Genomic DNA, 15942 nt, shown 5'->3' on the forward strand with positions numbered 1-15942 from the left:
GATTCTGTGTACACATACCTGTGCCTGGCTCATGTTACTGTTAATTATTTACATAGATAGATAAACTCTTTGGAGTACCCAAGACCTGCCCTAGGTCCAGTGATTCACTAGGGTTGCACTCATAAGACTCAGCAAGTAGTCATCCCCACAGTTAAGAATTGTTACAGTGAAAGGATACAAAGAAAACTCAGCAAAGACAAAGGCCACTGGACAGTTTGAGGGAAACCAGGCACAAGCTCCCCAAAATTCGCTCCCAGTGGAGTCACACAGAAAGCCCTGCATTCCTCCACTAATGGGTTATGATCATGTGTAAAATGGTCTCTACCAGGGAAGCACATCTGAACCTCAGAATTCAAGATTTTTACCTCTACCTTGTATATACCAAGATTCTACATTTACAAAAAGAAGGCAGGTGTTCAGGGTAAGTCACATGGTTTGCATAGTTCAGTTATGAATGAGCCGCTGTAATCAGTTAGGAAATGGCAGGAACCTTACCAGAATGTTAGTTCCCAAACATACATCCAGAGTCAGATCACAAGCTATCTTTTTTTAATGATAGCAATCTCAGGTCTGCTGTCTTAACTCTTTTCTGCACAGAAACTAAGGTAAAATTGACTTTCTATAAGATAACTTAGATAAGTGTTGCAATCAAGATTCAAACACAGGCCTCTGGATTCTGAGTCCATACTTTGCTTACTATATAACTTTAATCTCCATTTAATCAAGAACAGATGTTTTTAGTATGCAATTAAAGTGGAAAAAATTAATTCATAGTTCCTGGAAACATGGGCTGTTGAAGTGATATTCTTCCTCTGCTTTGTAATGCCTTTCTTTCCCTCTGACCTATATATAACCTTTCTAGGATAACATAAAAAATCTGGAATTGGAAGTCATCAGTCTGCAAAAGGAAAAGGAAGAATTGGTTCTTGAACTTCAGACAGCAAAGAAGGATGTCAACCAAGCTAAGTAAGAATTAAGTCAATAAATAAGTCCCTACTATGTATAAGAAGCTTTAGAAGGAATAGAGAAATAGGAGACATTTACTGCTACCAAAAAATTTAAACCTAGTGTGGAAAAGGGACATAAGCACAAGAAAAGTTAAGCAATTGAGATTTTATATAATATGATGACAATGAAAGAATGCTATAACATAGCACATAATTGGCCAGATTAATTTCTTAGGCAGTAATTGTGATAAGAGCTCAGAAGCAGAAGATATCAATTTAGGTTGGCATGATCAAGGAAGGATTAATAAATGTTAGTGTGTGTGCTGGATTTTGAAAGATTATTACTGTAATCCCAGCAGCTAGGTCTGCTGAGACAGGAGGATCTAGAGTTCAAAGCCAGCCTCACCGATGGTGAGACACTAAGTAGCTCAGTGAGACCCTGTCTCTAAATAAAATACAAAATAGGGCTGGGGATGTGACTCAGTGGTTGAGTGCCCATGAGTTCAATCCCTAGCACCCCTCCCCCACAAAAAAGAAAGATCATCAGACCTAATGGACAGTAGCAGTTTCCTTCCCCCTGCACTGATAGTAAATTAGCTTGTGAATAGAATTAATAACCAGCCTAGTGATTGAAAAAAATCAATCTAACCATCCCTTAATCAGTTAGGAATAAAACTAAGACAGATAACCATAACTTCCTACTCTCCATTAGATACCTGCTTACTGACTGTTCTATCTTCCTTTTACTTAGTGACTATTTTATCTCTCTATTGCATCTAAAGCTTATGTTCCTAAAAGTTATGCTTAATATTTTTTTTCTGTCTCAGACTTGTGCAATAATTGTCAGACTTATTTATTCCTTTTGGCAAAAATGAAGTGAAATATATTCAGAGAACATCCTTTTGGCATAGAGTGGTAGGAAGGAATATGCTGAAGCAGTTCATTTTTGCATACTCAAAAATTAGGTTGTTTTACTCTGGTATTAATCTCTCATTATTGAGACAGTTTTGGTTGTTTGGATGGCAATTGTTATTTTAAAGATGACTATTTATATATATATCAGGGTTGTGCTCCTAGAAGTTGCTTATCTTTTGGAGTCTGACTTTGCTGTTGGTAGCCTTCACTCCTACTGTATCTTTGTTTAGGTTGAGTGAGCGCCGCCGCAAACGTCTGCAGGAGCTGGAGAATCAAATAGCTGATTTGAAGAAGAAACTAAATGAACAATCCAAACTTCTGAAACTGAAGGAATCCACAGAGCATACTGTCTCCAAACTGAACCAGGAGATACGGGTAATAAACTCTCATCCTTAAATTTACTGCATTGGACTTATAAACATAGATGTTCCATTTCAAATTATACTAGAGTGTTTTCACTTCAAGTGTGAAAATCTCCATAAATGTCCCTTTTGTAGGACATCATGCTAGTTGTCATCTAGAATCTGATTAAAACCTTGCTTTGACATTTACTTTCTTCTTTTTTTACTTTCAAATTTAATGTTAGATTCTCTGAAACTAAAGGAAAAACATCTCAATATTTATTGATAATATCCTTATCATCTTCCATGATCATGTGGCATAATTTTGTAAAATAGCAAGATGACAGATACCTGAAGAATATTTTCAGCTATTGAATGTTTAACTTGTGACATCTGGAAACTGGTGGTTAGAGGTCTCTTATACAGAAACCTTTGGAATATAGTGGTTGCTAGGTGGTTTTGTTCTTGAGGCTTAATAGATATTTCCTTGAACTTTCATTTATACAGTGAATTCAGGACTGGTTTTAGCTTGTAGGTATATTTTTCTTTTATTTCTTCAGAGTGTTCACTTGCATAGTCTATACTTAGAAACCCTGTGCAAACAGCAAGGAGGGTATTACAAGCCTAGTCAGAAAATCTGTTGGTAGCCTTCTTAGCTTGGATCTGGACTTTCTTTCTTCTTAACAGTAACTATATCCATCTGCATATCATCCTAGAATAAAGTAGATGTGATTAATATTTGCACTGGTTTTTGTTTTTACAGATGATGAAAAACCAGCGAGTACAGTTAATGCGTCAGATGAAAGAGGATGCTGAGAAGTTCAGACAGTGGAAACAACAAAAAGACAAAGAAGTAATCCAGTTAAAAGAACGAGTAAGTAACTAAAACTTCTCAAAGCCCAACTAATAAACCCCTGAATTTATTAGCTTTGTATTAAATGCCTACTGTGTGAAACCTATTATCCACTAGATACCATGGGTAATATATGAGCTTTGACCTTGAAGAATGTCTTATCTAAAGGGTAAGGTAGTGGGCTGGGGAGATAGCTCAGTCGGTAGAGTGCTTGCAAGCACAAGGCTCTGGGTTCGATCCCCAGCACCACAAAAAAAATAAAAATAAAAATAAAAAATAAAGGGGAAGGTGAAACATAAGCATGAGTTTTTCAAATACAAGGAATAAAGAAACCTGGGCCTTAAGAACCACAGTAACTAAGAGAAAGTAAAATACTCTTTCAGTTGGGGTGAAAAAAAAAATGATGTCTGAACAGGTCCTGGCCAATAGGGAGCATTTTAATAAAGATAAGTAGGGGCATTTCAGATAGATGGAACAGCAGAAACAAAGACAGGTAACAACTTTGTAGATAAATATAAGGACCAGTCAGTGGTCCAGGTTGGACAAGGATAGTAGTTGAAGATTCCATTTGAAAGGTAAGCCAAACCTGGGTTACTAAAGGTCCAAGAAGTTTGAACTTATTTTGTTAGTAATGCAAAGATGTTTAAGGTTTCTGAGGAACAAGGTGAACTACAAAATATATAAAAAAGATATGCCTGGGAGTAACTTATAGAGTAAACTGAAGTATTGAGAAACTGGAGACTAGAACAAAAGTTAAGAAAATCTTGCATGATCAAGAAATATTTCAAGGGCTTGAATTAGAGTACTAACAGGGTTCTTGGAAAGCTCATTGGGGAAAAATACATTAATTTAGAGAAAATTTTAGAATTGGCCATAATGTAATGTGTTAGGTCAAGAGAGAAGAGGAGAAGCACTTTCAGAATGGCAGCTTAAGTAACTTTGTAGACTCTTCCCAGCAAAACAACCACAACTGGTGAAATTTATAAACAACCATAAAAATTCTCTGGAAACTGTCCTAAGGGCATACAGCAAATGAGGAAACATTTATTCAGGAAAAGATACTAAATGCCAGTGAGTACAGCAAGAATCCATGGCATTTGAGCTATGACCATTTCCCTCTCATTACCACCCAGCTCCCAATTTACAGCTATGGTCTTCTCCAGTAGAAGCAAGCCTTCAGTATGTTTCATCCACCATAGTTCCATATTGCTAAAGCTCTATTTCTAGCAACAGTAGCCAAAGAGGTCTGGGAATCCCTTTTCCCACAAAGCACCTATGTCTGGGGTAGAAGCTCTACCTCTGTTGCAGGCCAGGAATACGAAGGTCTGGCTACATAGAATATTGAATTCAGTACTGCCCCTGCTCAGAACCCTACTTGTTGAATCCCTCGGAGAAATGAGCTGCTGTTCCTACACCTAAGTTCCAAACAGCAGTACAGAAATTATGCCCAGGGGAGAAGCAGGCCATAAAAATATAGCCCTCCGTAAGGGGACCGATTTGACTTGGGGACAGAATTTGGGGAGTTCAAATCAAATAATCAAATATGCTATCAAAACTGATAGAAATTTTGGTGGTGAGCAACTAAGGAGGCTAGTGGCTCCATGAGAACAGTAAGTAAAACAACAGGAAAAATATTCAAAGATATGGGTTTCAGATTTCATTTCTTCTAGATACAATGTTTTCTCTCTTTGCTTCTCAAGTCCTTTATTCTGTCTCTTCTCCACTTTCTCTCCATCTTTTACTCACTTCATCGACAATCTAGGAATTTGGATTACCTGCTTAATATCCAAAGTGCGAATTGCTCTGATTCCTTAGGGCTTTTTTTCGGGGGTTGGGGGTACTGGGGATTGAACTTGGGCATTCCACTAATGAACCACATCCCCAGCCCTATTTTGTATTTTATTTAGATACAGGGACTCACTCAGTTGCCTAGCATCTCACTGTTGCTAAGGCTGGCTTTAAACTCAAGATCCTCCTGCCTCAGCCTCTGCAGCCACTGGGATTACAGGCATGTGCCACCAAACCCAGCTTGATTCCTTATTTTAATCTCTTTTCCTAAAAATTAATTTGTGACAGCTGGGGTTGTGGGCTCAGTGATAGACACTTGCCTAGCATTCGTGAGGCACTGGATTCTGTCCTCAGTATTGCATATAAATAAATGAATAAAATAAAGGTCCATCAACAACAACAACCACAAAATAAAATAAAGGTCCATCAACCACAACAACAACAACAACCACAACCACATCCTTCTTACCCCCATTGACACTAATGGTAATATATATATATATTTTTTTTTCTTTTTAATCTTTTAAAAAAAGAATTTGTGAGGCCAGGTGCAGTGGCACATGCCTGTAATCTCAGCCTCTCAGGAGACTGACACAGGAGAATCACAAGTTCAAAGTCAGCCTCAGGAATTTAGCAAGGTCGTAAGCAACTTAGTGAGACCCTATCAATGAACAATATATATATATATTTTTTAAAAGGGGATAGGGATGTATCTCAGTGGTTAAGCACCCCAGGGTTCAATCCTTGGTACCAAAAAGCAAAAAATAATTTATGCCATTATCTCATAAATGTATGAAACTGGATAATATCATGCTAAGTGAACTAAGCCAACCCCAAAAAACCAAATGCCCAATGTTCTCTCTGATATGTGGATGCTTTCACAGTAAGCATGGGGGGACTAGTGAAGAATAGAAATACTTTGGATTAGAAAAAGGGGAATCAAGGGAAGGGAGGGGGAATGGGAATGGGAAAGATAGTAGAATAAATTGGACATTACTATCCTATGTGCATATATGATTATACAACCAGTGTAATTCTTCATTATGTACAACCTGATGAATGAGAAGTTATACTACATATATGTATAATATGTCAAAATATATTCCACTATCATGTATAACTAATTAGATCAAATAAAAAGAATTTAAAAAGATGTTTACTGTAAGTACTAGATCAGTCAATAAGAAAAGAACTCGTGGGGGGGAAGGGGAAAAAAATAACAATGAATCAAACAACATTACCCTATGTAAATTTATGATTACACAAATGGTATGCCTTTACGCCATGTACAAACAGAGAAACAACATGTATCCCATTTGTTTACAATAATAAAAAAGTCCTTGTCTAAATGAAAAAAGAAAAGAACTCATGATATAGTGAAATAATCATTAAGGAATTAGTATTAAATTAGAAAATATTCATTATTGCAAAAAGAAAGCAGTAAAGAACATGAGAACAAAAAGTATGGAACATACAGAAAACAAAAAGCAAACATTAAAACATAAATTCAACAATATCAGTAACATTATGTGCTCCAATGGCATACCCTATTGTGGTCCATGTGGCCACATCCTTCTTACCCCCATTGACACAAATGGTAAAGATGAAAGATTTCCCAAGCAATTTGACACATTCCAATTTATGCTGACCACTAATACCTGAAGGGCTATTAAAGGAAGAATTTGAAAGAAACAGAAATGCCACCAAAGAGGATATAATTCAGCTGATAATTGCTTCAGGCAATAAGCAGCTCAAGGAGTTAGAGAAAACACTTGCTTTAACCAATTCTTTTTTGTTTGGTTTTTGTTTGAAGTACTGGGGATGGATCCCTGGGCCTCCTACATGCTAGGCAAGCACTCTACCACTGAGCCACATCCAGACTGCCACAAAATCTTAACTATATCATTATTCTAAATTTTGTTCAAAGCTTACATGTGTTTTGTTGAGTTTAGGCAATGGACAATGGACAGTCCAAATTTGGCAAAATATCAGAAGATTCAGAAGATATATCATGGTACATCAGAGTGCAAAGCAAAGCACATCAAAACCATTGCCTTAATGCTGGAAAATACCCAGAGTTTTGAAAATGTTTCTGAGTCACTAGTGTTTGTAAGAAACAAACAAAAAAACCCCACTATAACAAGTAGCCTGTTAGCACTTGAAAAAATGCTTTAGACGATTAATCATCAGGGAGATGCAAGTCAAATCACAATGAAATAGTCACTTCACATCCACTAGAATGGGTATAATTAAAATAGTAACACTTGTTGATGAAAATGCAAAGAAACTGAAACTGCTAGTTGGAATGTGAAATGGAGCAGCCACTTTGGAAAACAGACTATCAGTTGCTCAAAATGTTAAACAAAGACACTATATGATTTAGAATCTCTACTACTAGGCTTATAGCCAAAAGAATTGAAGACATTTCTATTAAAAAACTTACATATGAATGTTCATAGTACCTGTTATTCATAATAGCCAGAAGTGGAAATAATCCAATTATTCATCAACTGATAAATGGATAAATAAATGTGGTATATTCACAAATTAAGTATTATTCAGCAATAAAAATAAATAAGGGACTGATACATGCTACACATAGATGATCTTTGAAAATATTGTTACGTGAAAAAAGCCAGTCACAAAAGATCACATATGGTATGAGTCTTTTTATATGAAATGTTCAGAATAGGTGAAAGATCAATGGCTCCCTAGGACTGTGAGTGGAATGGAGAGAAACTGCTAATGTATATGGAGTTTCTTTTCAGGGTGATAGAAATATCTTAAAGTTAGAGCGTGGTGTTCATTGTACAACTCTGTGAATATAATCAAATCCATTGAATTTTTATCTTATTTTATTTTTTGTTGCTGGGGATTGAACCCAGGTATGCTTAACCACTGACCACATCCCCACCCTGTTTTATTTTTTTATTTCGAGAAAGATTCTCACTAAGTTACTGAGGCTGGCTTTGAACTTGAAATCCTGCTGCCTCCACCCTCCTGAGCCACTGGGATTATAGGTATGCTCCACCATGCCCAGATGAATTGTAGATTTTTTAATGTATGACATATTAATTATATCTCAATAAATATGTTTAAAAAGTATTACAGCTAGGTGTGATGTTGCATATCTAGAATGCCAGCTACTGTAAGGGCTGAAGCAAGAGGATCTCAAGGCCAGCCTTGCCAACATGGTGAGACACTGTCTCAAAATAAAGGGACTAGGGGTGTAGCTTAGGGGTAGAGCACCTCTGGGTTCAATCCCAGTACCCTCCCCAAAACACACACACACACACACACATACACACACACTATGCAATGTAGAACTGGAGATCTAATCTGGTAGATATCCTGAAAGTTTCTTGAAAAGTCCTTCTGCATTACTCCTCAGTATTACACATTACTCTATGTGTTCTGATAGTCAGAGGACTCTAAAAAGATAGCCCCTGGGAATCTAGGAATCTAGGTCTTTGTGAAATAAAAGAATGACAAGCTTAATGAACATGGTAAAGCACTTGCCACAGAAGTGAACATTTTAGGCATCTTTTGGATGAGATTTCTGTGATTACCTGTTAATTTCCAGGTGGAAAGAAATAAAAACAAATTATTAAGGAAGATTTTTGGTGTTTAAATTTCTCCTCAGTGAAAGGTCAAAGAAATATTTGATGAATTTGAAAAAGATAACAGAAACAAGTATATCACAATCAAAGCTGACTTCAGGACACTTTAGAAAGAGACCAGATTTATAATACCCAATTTATTTAGTGACAAATGTAAAAGTGAAAGCTTGTGGAAGTTACTGGGATTGGCAGTCCTGCAAATGAAGTACTCTGTTTATCAAAGAATCAGAGTTCAAGAAGCTAATCCAAGAATATGACCAGCACTTAAAAGATATAGACAGAATTTTACAAAATGCTAAAGGCTATCTTATACTGGACTGTGTAAAAGAGGAGAGACATAAAGTGATGGTGGCATATGATGCTGACCATGGATTGCAAGGGTTCCAAGCTCACAAGACAAAATAATACTGCGTACCCTTCCACAGGAGAAATCTACTAATTCAAAATGCTTGCATGAGCCAATTTTCAGGCTTTTAGATAGATGTACATTAATGAAACTATTGTAAAACTGATAAAGAGAAGCACTTGTGAACAGTTTCTGAACAGAGAACCCTTTTGAAATATTTATTTTCTTTGTGTGGCATAGTTAACAGACATTCTCAAATATGAGCTGTTTCTAGGAAATCTAAAACCTTGAAACAAAAAGATAATCCTTTTATGGGGTATAGAAGTCTGTGACTTCTGATGATACTCTTGCTAATAGTAGTGTACGTGGAAGATTTTTAAAGAGCATTTATGATTTGAATTTGAAAGATGCAAGTGTCAGATTCCAAGAACACCTAAGCTGAGGTTTGTTTTGTTTTGCTTTTTTATAAAGTGAGTGAAACACTAAATTTTTTTATATTCCAGAGATAATAGACATGCTTCTTCATCTCTAAAGAGCAATTTAATTTTTTTAACTTAGATGACTTGATTATTTCCTTTGAATTATTGGCCAAGTCTTATTTAGCCTAAGAGAAGATTTATTTAGCAATTTCTTCTCAAGTTTGGAATCACAGTCATTAAGATATAGGCCAGAATAGAACTGCTGGTGAAACACACTTTATTTGTCATGAGATAATCTTTATCAATAATCTCATTTAAACAAAAAAGATTACTTTTCTGGGTGTTCCCAGCAAATTGTACTCCTGTTTGAATGTTAAACTGTTATTTCTGGAGTTTAACTTTGTGATGTTTTAATGTTCAGTTTATATATTTGAACTACAGTAAATACTTTTATATTAAGAAAATTATAAAAGCTTTGTAACATAAGAGAATTGGTTTAGGCCATTTATTATTATAATCTATTGATTTCTCCCTTTGTCATTCCCCCATTTTATATTGCACTGTCAGGTTGGAAATTTTATTTTATTATTATCATTATCATTATTATTATTATTATTTGGTACCAGGGATTGAACACAGGGGCACTTAATCACTGAGTCACATCCCCAGTCCTTTTTGTATTTTATTTTGAGACAGGGTCTCACCAAGTTGCTTAGGGCCTCACTAAGTTGCTGAGACTGGCTTTGAACTTGTGGTCTTCCTACCTTGACCTCCCTAGATGCTGCAATTATAGTCATGTGCCACCATGCCCAGCAGGAAATTTTAAATATGTGGTACAAATATTGCTGTAGATGTGCCTGCAGAGAGATAAATGACTTTCTAATAATTAAGAAAAGCAGGAAATTTTCCCTGCTATTTGTATTATTATAGTCCTACCAGCATATGCTCTTTTGAGATATGGAGATCTGTTCTACCTCTGTATTTTATGAAATAAGTAAGGAAAATACTAGTAAAAACAAAAGGAAGCAGCCCATATATACCTTGAAAAAATGAAATTATGTAGAATAAGGCCCAGAGAGAAACCAAAAACTGAAACTGTCACTCTCTCAAACTAGAAATTGCCAGACTATTTTCTTGCTTGAGTCAAGCATTTGAGAAATTTTATTAGGATTAAATAAATTTACTACTTTTGTTTATTAGAAAAGATAAATCACTTTTTACCACTTTTATTTCTGTAATAAAATATAAGTAGTGTACTTTGTCTTGCTTTTGTGTTTTATGAACTTAATCCAATATATTCATGTTTATTTGAGTTAATATTAAAGGAAAAGAGCATTTCCCCTTAAATTAATCCATTTTAAGTTTTATGAATGGAAAATTATAACATTAAATATGACTGGATTAACAATCAAAAGGCAGAAATTAACAGAGTAGGATAAAAAAAGATCTATAACAAGATATACTCTCCATAGAGGACACACATTAGAATCAAAGGTACAAATAAATTGAAAGTAGAAGTATAGAAAGAGATCTACCATTCACACATCAACCATAAAATCTCAAGTGACGGTACTGACACCAGACAAAATAGTTTAAAACACAGAATGTTACTAGAGATAAAGAGGGACATAAAGGGTCAATCCATCAGGAATATGTAACAGTTTTCATCAGATGTAACTCAACAATGAGGATACATTCTGAACAATGCATCATTAGGTGATTTCATCATTCTTCAAACATCAGAGTATACGTATACTTACGCAAACCTGTATGGTATAAGCTGATCAAAGACACAGTAAGCATAAAATGTGTGAGACCACATACTTTTTTTTGTAATAGAAGTGTACTCTAAAATAATGATAAAAATATGGTATAGTAAATACATAAACCAGTAACATAGTCCTTTATTATCATTATCAAGACATAATTTTATGTTATATTTTTATATGATTGGCAGTGTAGTAAGCTTACACAGCACACACATGTGAGTAATGTGCTGCACTATGATGTCACTTGATAGTAATTTTTCAGCTCCTGTATAATATGATGTAACTATCATCATATATATAATCTGTCATTGACCAAAATGTCATTATGTGGTACATGACTGTGAACATACATAGACACCAAACAACAGAGCCCCAAAATATATGAAGCAAGCACTGAGAACTGAGCCGAAACCAACACTAATATCTGGAGTCTTCAATCATGGATAGTTCAACTGGACACATGATGGACAAGAATATCAGTGTCTTCAGTAATGCTATAACCTAGGATTTCACAACTATATTTGTAAAGAGTATCAATCTATAGTTTGCATACGATACTAGACTATAAACCAGACCTAACAGACATCCGTGGAATGTTCCATTTAACAAAAATAGGACTTACCTTCATCTGAAGTGCACATAGAATGTTCTCCAGGACAGATCATATGCTAAGCTGTAAAATATACCTTGAATAAATTTTAAAGAATCAAAACAATACAAAGTCTATTCTCCAACCACAAGGGAATGAAATTAAGAGTCAATAGAAGAAATTTGGAAATTCACAAATTTGAGGAATTATATATAACACAGTGCTGAATAGTCAAAAAGGATGTCACAGGGAAATTATAAAATACTTTGAGATTAATAAAAGCAAAGGCAACCTACCAAAACTTATGGGATACAGCAAAAGCAGTGTAGAGGGAATTTTATAGTTGTTAATGCCTATATTAAAAAATGAAGAGGCCATGTGTGGCACATACCTGTAATCACGCTACTTAGGAAGCTAAGGAAAGAGGCTCACATTTTCAAGAACAGCCTGGGCAACTTACTGACTCAAATTTTTTAAAAATGTTTTAAAAGGGTTAAGGATATAGCTCAGTGGTAAAGTACCTCTGCCAAAAATAAAAATAAAAAGGGAATGAAACCAAACAAATCGATAATCTAGCTTTCCACTTTAAAGCACTGAGGAAAAGAAGAGGAAATTAAAATCTAGTAACTGGAAGGACATATTAAAATATTTAGGACAGAAGTTAATGAATTAGAGAAAGTAAAAAAATAGGGAAAATAAATGAAAAAGCATTCCTTTGAAATGATCAATAAATACTGATGGATAAGTAGACTTAATAAGAAAATGAGAGGAGTCTATTGCCATACATCCTGCGTGGGCAAGGAAAAGGGTTCCTGTCATAGGGATAGGCTGGCTGTGAACTAATTACTAAGAAATTTATTTAATAGAAAAAAACAATAGGAGATAATTATCTTTTGAATGGGGGTGGGGAGTGACCAGTCATTCATAAGGGTCTGGCTCTAACAAAATCAAGGAGCTGCACAGATCAAAGGGGGACTGGAAGGAGCTTCTTGCGTGAGAAACAGGATGGGGTGGAGTTAAGTAAGCCATTATGGTTTAGCGGGTCATCCCTGAAGGGCCTGCAAATTCTGAGGGGCAAACTAATCTTCACCAAAACCACATACTCCAGGCAATCTGGAACAATCTCATGATTGTCAGTTCCTAAGAGCCAGATTTCTGTGTCTGATAGCTCAACAAAGCCTGGTTTTATTTGCTGGCCATGAATGGAACCTCTTAAGAGTCGAGCTATTAACATTAGGAATAAAGGAAGGCATATCACTACCCGTCTTGCAAATGGAAAGGATTCCCATGAACAACAGAATGGCAACAAATTATATAGCACAAATGAAATAGATGAATTCCTTGAAAGACATAATTACTAAAATTGACTTAAGAAGAAAATGAAAATCATGTTAGACTTGTAACAAAATATTAAATTAGTAGTTCAAAAATTCCTGCAAAGAGTCATAAAATTCTTTTGGGAAAATAAGAAGGCCAGAATAGCCAAAGCAATACTGAGCAAGAAAAGTGAAGCAGGAGGCATCACAATACCGGACCTTAAATTATACTACAGAATTATGGCAACAAAAACAGCATAATATTGACACAAAAATAGACATGAAGCCCAGTGGTACAGAATAGAAGACACGGAGACAAACCCACACAAATACAGTTATCTCATACTAGACTGTGGGAGTCTCGCAGCCACGTCCCCTGTGGATAAGAAAAGGGTTATCTGCCCGAGGACGATGTTGGCTATAAATCAATCAATTACCCATAAACTTATCTAATCAATAAACACACTTGAGCCTTTTAAATGAGAGGGGGCGTGATGGGGCTGGCCATACCAGATCTGGCCTCTAACAACATGGAATAGCTGAACTCTATTATTTATATTCACACAGGTAAAGGGGCCTGGAACTGGAGGGGCTTCTGTGATGAACAGGATAGGGTGGAGTTAGGGGAGCCATTTTCGTAGGGGGACTATTACAGAACCAGACAGGGAACCACTCCCACAGCGCCACATACCCCACCCCCTCTGTGTCTGCTAGTTCCAGGAAGTCAGACCTCTGCGTCATCAGGCTCAACCTAGTCTGATTCTGCTAGATAAGGATGGTTTCCCACATCTCCCTCTTATTTATTTTCTAAAATGCAAATGATGGGAAATTATTTTGAGGTTCTGTCTCTTGGTTCTGAGAGCTGCTGCAAGGTCTCATCTTGGTTCTGAGGGTATGGCAACCTATTACCATGATACAAAAAGAATTAATAGCAAGCATATCATTCCAATATTATGCCATTCAATTTGGGAAGTATTTGGTGAACCAGAAATGCAGAATCTGAGATCAACTTTACTTTTTTAATATCCTGGATGTGGTGATGAGATTTTATAAGATCCAGGCTATTATTGCTATGTCAAGTGTCCATTAGATGATTCTTAATTATCTCTTAGTCCCAATGGGAAGTATGATATTTAGTTGCAGCAACACAGACATGCTTACAATCATGGCATTTAAGCCTTTGTTTAAATTAGAGAGCACAAGGCTCATTACTGATATTGGTAATAGTAGTTGTTAAAGCATTTACTTTCATCTCAATCATTCTATTAAAACTTAACTTTCAGGGGCCATAGCATCTTAACAGAATCATGCCCCTAGATAAAATGAATGTGGGAACAGATAGAAACAGATAGAATACATTAAAATATATAGGAACCACATTATCATCAAACAAGAAATAACTGTTTGCCTAGTTCCTTAGTGAAAGCACCCAGAAACCACTCCGGACATGGAAACTCATGTAAGAGATTTTATTAAGTGGACAGGCAGTGTCTCCCTGCGGGGGGAATGGCGGGGGAGCTATTAAGTAGTGGAATTTCGCAGGCTAATAACAACGAACCAATGGTTGGCGAGGAGGTTCGCAGGCTAACAATCTAGACCAATTACTGTCTAGGAAGTTTGCGGGCTAACAATCTGGGTTGTAAAGTGGTGTGGGGGAGGCAGAATAATGACGACAGCAAAAGAGCAGGTCTGATGCCAACATTTTTCCCTTTTTGTTTTTATAGATACTGGGTGTGGGACAATGGTCTTTCTTCTGTAGCTTCTTCCTGCTGGTTAGGGGTGAAAAGTCTCATTCCTGTTAAAATAGAGGATTAGGGAGGGCTTTAGGTGTGAGCAGAGTTTTTGGAGCCAGAGGTGTCAATAGTGAATCACAGGTCTTGGCTTTGGGTGTCAGGGGCTGGTAGTCTTGAAGGAGAAGCAGTTGATTGGCTGATTGGTTGGTGAACTTGTGTGTGTCCTCCAGCTCCGGAACTTGTGTATCTGATCTTGTAGGAACTTCTGTAGGCAATTTAGCAGGCATGGTCCTGTTTAGGAAGATCTGTAGATGTTTAAATGATCAAAAATTTCTGACTCGGGCAGTTTCTCTTGATGGTTATCTGGCACTCCTGCCTAAGAATCTCTTTAGTAGCCTCCAGTCTTATTTATCCTTGGGGCTAACATAAGCATACGTCTTCAGTTACGTTCAACTATTGTTTCTTCTTCTAAATGCCCAGGAATGGCTATGTTTTGGTTTTAACTGTTTTGCTAGGCATTCAAGATCAAACTGGTCAAATTGACCTTGTTCTTATCTGTTGTTAAGGGTCAGCTGAGTTCCCACAGGGGTTACTCAAGGAGAACTTGAGAGCAGCTTCTTAGCTCCTTTAGTGCCATTTGCTAGGTAGAGGCTTCTTGACGAGGTGACTTCCTTTGGAAGCATGCAGGATGTCTCCCTTTTTCAGTGACCCTCCTCTTTGCATCAGGTGCACTGGTTGACTTTTCATCCTCTAGTGGTAGCATTAATCTCCCTGAATGGGAGGTCATATGGCCCAGAGTTGCAAAACTCCTTAGAAAAGCTCTCCCATTCCCTAGGTTCCAGCTGACATAGAGGACAAGAGCCAAATAATGGTGTTCTTGGCCCCTGTATTTTAATCTAAGTTTGATCTTAAACACCCAGCAAGCCATTCTCACCAGTCATAAAGTAAGAGTCCTGAACTTCATTAGAGTTTACAAGGAAAATACAAAATGGAATTAACAACAATAAAACATTTAGTTTGTGTAATAGCTATCTTGAATTTTGGCTGAGCTATACATTATATCCCCTGTTTGAGATCACAATAATTTTACAATGAAAAATAATCTTTTGAATATAACTTTAAATAAGCTGAAGTCTGGATTATTTTGGAGCCATTCTGACATGCAGCAGGGTGGGAGGCAGAGCCTTATTTCAGATAAGGCGGGGCTTTTTACAAATCTTAGGTAAAGTGTTCTAGTTCTGATGCTGATCTTTGCCTCTTTCTTAAAATTTTAAGAATTTTATGTATATTGTTCCCTGAGTCTATA

The 15942-nt window shown here is 36.4% G+C and overlaps 1 protein-coding gene across 1 annotated transcript in view; it reads left to right on the plus strand.

Annotated features, from left to right (window-relative positions):
- The window catches only part of Kif4a (kinesin family member 4A), a 127713-nt gene that overhangs the window by 67376 nt on the left and 44395 nt on the right, over positions 1–15942 (plus strand). Inside the window, 3 exon segments of the mRNA XM_047536619.1 lie at positions 863–966; positions 2093–2237; positions 2967–3077. Of these exon segments, the coding sequence (XP_047392575.1) occupies positions 863–966; positions 2093–2237; positions 2967–3077 (360 nt within the window).

The sequence above is a fragment of the Sciurus carolinensis genome, chromosome X, assembly GCF_902686445.1.
Source record: "Sciurus carolinensis chromosome X, mSciCar1.2, whole genome shotgun sequence".
NCBI lineage: Eukaryota > Metazoa > Chordata > Mammalia > Rodentia > Sciuridae > Sciurus > Sciurus carolinensis.